The sequence below is a fragment of the Pecten maximus genome, chromosome 6 (assembly GCF_902652985.1).
Source record: "Pecten maximus chromosome 6, xPecMax1.1, whole genome shotgun sequence".
Classification (NCBI taxonomy): Eukaryota; Metazoa; Mollusca; class Bivalvia; order Pectinida; family Pectinidae; genus Pecten; species Pecten maximus.
Window position 1 is genome coordinate 44,174,543 of NC_047020.1, and position 7,328 is coordinate 44,181,870.

At 39.1% G+C, this 7,328-nt stretch overlaps 1 protein-coding gene across 1 annotated transcript in view; it reads right to left on the minus strand.

Moving 5' to 3' along the window:
* Positions 1 to 3,812: 3,812 nt before the first annotated feature.
* LOC117330201 (GRIP and coiled-coil domain-containing protein 2-like) overlaps positions 3,813 to 7,328 on the minus strand; it is a 14,965-nt gene continuing 11,449 nt past the window's right edge. Inside the window, exon 9 of the mRNA XM_033888424.1 lies at positions 3,813 to 3,881. Within this exon, the coding sequence (XP_033744315.1) occupies positions 3,813 to 3,881 (69 nt within the window). The remainder of the gene's footprint in view (positions 3,882 to 7,328) is intronic.

Here is a 7,328-nt window from a genome sequence, read left to right on the forward strand (position 1 = left end):
GTCTGAAATCCAAGATGGCCGCCATATCCGCCATCTTAAAAAACACATTTTAAACTTCTTCTCCAGTTCCACTGGTGCCATTGAGCTGGAAATTGGTGAGTAAGTTAAGGAAGGAGGGCCAACAAAGTGTTGTTAATTTTTCGGCCTCGTAAAAACTTTGACATGGCAGCAATGGCGGCCATTTTGTAACATGATTGCGCAATCATGGTTTTCCTGAACAACACCTATTTCAAACTTCTTCTCAAATTCCACCGGTGGGATTCAGCTGTAACTTACCAGAAATTATCCTTAGATGGTCCAGACCAAGTGTTATTATTTATTGGGCCGGTCAGAAATCAAAGATGGCCAACAGTGCCACTATATACTTGCTACAGAGAATGCATACTACAATAATATAAGGGTTTTAATTTAGAGTCAGATGACCGTTAAGGCCCCTGGGCCTCTTGTTGGCATACAGATACATGTAGCATGTACATGTGTGACTGGCTACAAATAGAATTTTTATCTTTGACCTTGACCTTCATTCACATTTTAAAGAACCTGCTCTTATGAAGGTGTGTGCTTATTTTCAAGGGCAAATTATCAAAAATGATGCAGATATGGCCCTTTGAAGAATGTTTTCCTGCCAAAATTCAAAATTATCCATAAGTTGCAATTCAATTGTTAGCTCACCTGGTCCAAAGGAACTGCTGATGGGAATTGAACAAAATTTGACTGGTAGGATCATTATGGGATGGGGACTAGAAATTATACAAATGGTGGGGCTGACCCCCTGGGGGCTGAGGGGCCGGTCAAAAAGGGTCAATTTGGCTCAATTGATATAAACAACTTCTCTGGAACTAAGCATTGGATATCGCTCATATTTATCTGGTAGCATCACTGTGGGGTAGGGATTCAAAATTGTACAAATGATTGGGCTGATCTCCCGGGGGCCAGATAATGAGGCCAAAACAGGTCAATTTGGCTTAATTAAATAAAACGACTCCTTCTCTGAAACTAAGCAATGTATATCACTCATATATGACTGGTAGCAGCCTTATGGGGTATGCATATAAAATTGTACAAATGGTGGGGCTTACCACCTAGGGGCCTGAGGGGCGTGGCCAAAAGGGGTCAGTTTTGCTAAATTGATGTAAACAACTTCTTCTCTGGAACTAAGCAAGGTATATCTCTCATAGTTTTCTGGTAACATTGTTATGGGGTAGGGAATCAAAATTGTACAAATGGTGGGGCTGAGGGGCGGGGCCAAAAGGGGTCAATTTGGCTAAATTGATACAAACAATTAATTGTCTGGAAGAAGGCGGCGGATTTCTATCATATTTGATTATTATCATCCTAGCTAGGGATTCAAAATTGGTAAAGCTTTTCCCACCATTGAAAACTGATTACTTTTGTTTTATCTGTGAAATCATTCAGATCCCCCCCAATAATCATACATAGCCTTGCTTGGCATCAAGAGATGAACACAATCCTGATGTAAAAATAGGCCCTGTGTTCTTTCCCCACCCCAAGGGACTTATAGTTTCTTTAAACACAATCATATTAAGTTTTCTTCAATATTTTGCATGTAAAACACTGTATATTTATATACAGTACCTAATCGGCTAGTGTCTAGATCTTGGTGGTAAATTGAAAAACAACAAATTACAAATTACAATTTATTGTTAATGTTGATATTGGATCTATTAAAATAGATGGAATTGATACCTAATTTTGAAATAATTGTCCTTAAAAAAATGATGTCTTTGTTATTCTAAGATCAAAATAGAAAGGAATAAGCAATTTTTTTACAAGATATTGGAAGACTTTGCACACTTTCAACAAAAAAGTAGCAGACACTCCTGTATTTTCAATACATATCGTGTATTGTTATAGCGTATCTAAATGTGTATCATATCGTTTCGACCTTTCTAATACCCTGCATGCCTATTAGGTATAAGTTGGTTTTAAACACATAAATGCAAGTTTTGAACTACTTAAGTATAAAGTTGGTTTAGAGTATGAATGTTAACGACATGTACCTAAGTAGAAGTTGGTTTGAAAAACAAATAAAATGTTTAACTTCTTAAGTAAAGGTTTGTTTGAAATTAGAAATATTTAACTACTTAAGTAGAAGTTGGTTTGAAACTTGAAGATGGTAAAAACCATTATGTACATCGGAACAGTCTAAACCATTACATTCATCAGGACTATGAAAACCATTTTGTCCAGTTGGTTTGACATACTTAAGTAGAAATGTTTCATCATGTTGATATCAGTTTAATTTCTATTCTTGCTTTATTTCAAATATCACCTTTTACATCTGACTAACGCCTCCTGCAGTACTTTCAGTACTTTGATTCTATCTGGTGTCCGACAAAGTGCTGTCCTGGTGATTTTACTACTGTCTCTCTATAGGACATGGCCCATCCATTTCCACAGCCTTTCCTTGACTTTTGTTCTTTTGTCCCTGTTGACGTGTTTTTTTGTAAAGGGTATCGCTACTAGTTGCTTAGGCCAAAAGAATTTAGTGCAGTTCCATAATTATCATTGTGTGAGGGCAAGGAGGTGCCATATCACCCACCAGTATTGAAACATGTTTAGTATAAGGAATACTAGAAAATGGGGCTTTACCACCTCCACCCATCAAATTTTGATACAAGTGACTCTCACACAGATAATTCATGAATAGCCCTTACAGATTTTTGGGGGCAGGTGTTGATAGCTTGTTGAAGTCTGATATAATAACTCTCCAACGTTTATCTCTATATAACAGTACTGACCTGAAATTACCTCGATGTACATCGTTTGTCTTCACAATGAAAATAATTTCCTGATGAATGAAATGACTACCCTTCACTTGAATTGAGTCTGGCCAATTACTTCCTGAAAATCATTGTGAAATGATTATACTTTACATTGGTATTGATGAGTTGATTAGGAGTAAATTGTATATACCTGGTACCTGATGAATTATGACACCTGACACACTCACCCTGTATCACATCAATGTGTTCTTCATACTGTGTTGATAGGAACAGATAAAATGTCTGCATGAAGACCATCGCCGTGCTCTAGACTTGCTACAGCGACAACTTGATTTGGCAGAAAACGACAACATTCGCCTGGAAAGGGAGCTGCAGCACCAAGTCCAGCATGTTTCCAAGATTCTATCAGAACAAAAGAGTCCGGAGACATTCCAAACCGTCCAAACCACAGAATTCATTCCGGATATGAGACATGAAGAGAGACAAGAAGGGGAGGTAATTGAATTGAATTTGTTTTAGCTCTTGGCGCCTGCTCGAAATTCTATCAACTTTGTCCAAATGAATGACTTTGAACCACTTTCAGGGTCACAACTTAAAACAAATTAAAATCTGTAGACAAATTCTGAATATCCATTAGATACCGGGTCGTGATATTTTGTCTAAGGAATGATGAGATGAAAGCCTATCAAGTTTATAGAATGATGAGCAATACAGGCCCATTGGACCTCTCATTAAAGTAGGCTTAACAAATTTGTTATGAATAAATATACCATTAAAAAGTAAACCAGAGCCTACATACTTAATTACATGTCAGATTTATGTCACAGTTATAACATTGAAAATCCACCAACTATGTTCTCTTTCTTAAACAGAGAGCTGCTCAGTATTACAATGTGTTAACTATCATTAGCAATATTAATCTGAACCTTTAGAATGGTTTCCAGAGACAAAATCAGGACTTGCCAATACAGTTGTCTGGTATAAAGCCTGTAATTGATAAGGTACCAAATTGTTTGTTTGAATAACTCCATGTCTGACCGTACTAACTGCTTCTTCTTCTTCTTCTTATTGTAACTCCCTTCCGTCAATAATGACGATTTCGTGGAGTGTTTTGGTGTTGGGTGCACAAGGGCGCTGATTTGAAAAGAAAGAGTTTTTTTTAATTTTTAATTTATTTTTTAGTATGGTTAAAAGGATAAAAAAACTTGTTTGACCTTGTGTTTGTTTATGAGGGGTTCAAGGACTGAGTGTTATACGTGTGCCTTGAAGCCCTCTAGTGTGGTGCACTGTACTGCTGCTACCGGGAGGAGGTTCCATTGTGTAATTGTGTGAGGAAAGAAGAATTTATATGTGTCCTTGGTAGCAGATATGTGTTTGTAAGTGTAGGGGTGTGCTTGTCTGGTTCTAGAGTCTGTTGGGTGAAGGATGTTGCCGCATTCTATGGATACATGTTGGTGTATGGTTTTGTAGAATAGAATGAGTCTTGTTTGTAGTGATGGCCAATTTAAGTTGTCTTACTAAGCATGTCTTGTACTGAGCTTGTGTTGTGGTATCTGTTTTGTACGTATCGTGGTGCTGCTCTGCGTTGTATCTTTTGTAACTGGTTTATTTGACTTGTGTTGTGAGGGTCCCATATGGAGGAGCAGTACTCCAGTTTGGGTCAAACAATGGCCTTGTATGCATGTTCTTCGATGTGTTGTAAGTTTATTTTTAGGTTCCGTTTCAAAAAAGTGATTTGTTTGCGTTTGATGTGATATTGTTTATATGCGTGTCCCATTTAAGGTTGTTCTGTAATGTTATGCCTAAGTACTTACTGGAGTCTACTTGTTGTAATGTGTGGTTGTGGAGTTTGTATGGGTATTTAATTTTTGTGCGTTTGTTGGATGTGGATATGATATTGCATTTGTCGGGGTGAAAGGTCATCAGCCAATCGTGTTCCCATTTGCCTGCTGCGTCTATGTCTTGTTGTAGTTTGGTTGCGTCATTGATGTTGTGTATTGTTAGCTCACCTGCCTGAAGCTTATGCCGTGGTGCGTCGTCCGTCGTCCGGCCGTCCGGCTTCAACTTTTTCATTCAAACAACTTCTTCTCAATAACCAAAAGGCCCAGGGACTTGATATTGGGCATGCAGCATGCTTGGATGAAGGGCTACAAAGTTTGTTCAAATAAATGACCTTGGCCTTCATTCAAGGTCACATGGGTCAAATAGGCTATAATCTTCAAACGACTTCTTCTCAATAACCAAGAGTCCCAGGGACTTGATATTTGGCCTATAGCATGCTGGGGTGATGGGCTACAAAGTTTGTTCAAATAAATGACCTTGACCTTCATTCAAGTCACATGGGTCAAATAGGCTATAATCTTCAAACGACTTCTTTTCAATAACCAAGAGGCCCAGTGACTTGATATTGGGCCTGTAGCATGCTGGGGTGAAGGGCTACAAAGTTTGTTCAAATAAATGACCTTGACCTTCATTCAAGGTCACATGGGTCAAATAGGTTATAATCTTCAAACGACTTCTTCTCAATAACCAAGAGGCCCAGGTACTTGATATTGGGGATGTAGCATGCTGGGGTGAAGGGCTACAAAGTTTGTTCAAATAAATGACCTTGACCGTCATTCAAGGTCACATGGGTCAAATAGGCTATAATCTTCAAACAACTTCTTCTCAATAACCAAGAGTCCCAGGGACTTGATATTAGGCTATGTAGCATGCTGGGGTGAAGGGCTACAAACTTTGTCCAAATAAATGACCTTGGCCTTCATTCAAGGTCACATGGTAATAGGCTATAATCTTCAAACGACTTCTTCTCAATAACCAAGAGTCCCAGGGACTTGATATTAGGCCTATAGCATGCTGGGGTGAAGGGCTACAAAGTTTGTTCAAATAAATGACCTTGACCTTCATTCAAGGTCACATGGGTCAAATAGGCCTTAATCTTCAAACGACTTCTTCTCAACAAGGGCCCAATGGGCCCAAATCGCTCACCTGCAATGCAGTGATCTTTTCATATATGGATCCTGCAGTTATTTGAAAGCATGCTACAGGACCAATATAATGTCTCTCTGCACTTTGGCTTTTCACTAAAAGTCATTTAAAGATTTAAGCATACTTGATCGACGTGACCTTGAATGAAGGTCAAGGTCATTCATTTGAACAAACTTGGTAGCCCTTCACCCCAGCATGCTACAGACCCAATATCAACTCCCTGGGACTCTTGGTTATTGAGAAGAAGTTGTTTAAAGATTTTAGCCTTTTTGACCCCTGTGACCTTGAATGAAGGTCAAGGTCATTCATTTGAACAAACTTGGTAGCCCTTTACCCCAGCATGCTACAGACCCAATATCAACTCCCTGGGACTGTTGGTTATTGAGAAGAAGTCGTTTGAAGATTTTAGCCTTTTTGACCCCTGTGACCTTGAATGAAAGTCAAGGTCATTCATTTGAACAAACTTGGTAGCCCTTCACCCCAGCATGCTACAGGCCAAATATTAGGTCTCTGGGACTCTTGGTTATTGAGAAGAAGTCGTTTAAAGATTTTAGCCTTTTTGACTCCTGTGACCTTGAATGAAAGTCAAGGTCATTCATTTGAACAAACTTGGTAGCCCTTCACCCCAGCATGCTACAGACCCAATATCAACTCCCTGGGACTCTTGGTTATTGAGAAGAAGTTGTTTAAAGATTTTAGCCTTTTTGACCCCTGTGACCTTGAATGAAGGTCAAGGTCATTCATTTGAACAAAATTGGTAGCCCTTTATTGAGAAGAAGTTGTTTAAAGATTTTAGCCTTTTTGACCCCTGTGACCTTGAATGAAGGTCAAGGTCATTCATTTGAACAAAATTGGTAGCCCTTTACCGCAGCATGCTACAGACCCAATATCAACTCCCTGAGACTCTTGGTTATTGAGAAGAAGTCGTTTAAAGATTTTAGCCTTTTTGACTCCTGTGACCTTGAATGACGGTCAAGGTCATTCATTTGAACAAACTTGGTAGCCCTTCACCCGAGCATGCTACAGACCCAATATCAACTCCCTGGGACTCTTGGTTATTGAGAAGAAGTCGTTTAAAGATTTTAGCCTTTTTGACTCCTGTGACCTTGAATGAAAGTCAAGGTCATTCATTTGAACAAACTTGGGAGCCCTTCACCCCAGCATGCTACAGACCCAATATCAAGTCCTTGGGACTCTTGGTTATTGAGAAGAAGTCGTTTAAAGATTTTAGCCTTTTTGACTCCTGTGACCTTGAATGAAAGTCAAGGTCATTCATTTGAACAAACTTGGTAGCCCTTCGCCCCAGCATACTACAGACCCAATATCAAGTCCCTGGGTCTTTTGGCTATTTAGAAGAAGTCGTCTAATTTTTTTTTAGCCTTTTGACTCCTGTGACCTTGAATGAAAGTCAAGGTCATTCATTTGAACAAACTTGGTAGCCCTTTACCCCAGCATGCTACAGACCTAATATCAACTCCCTGGGACTGTTGGTTGTTGAGAAGAAGTCGTTTGAAGATTTTAGCCTTTTTGACTCCTGTGACCTTGAATGAAGGTCAAGGTCATTCATTTGAACAAACTTGGTAGCCCTTCACC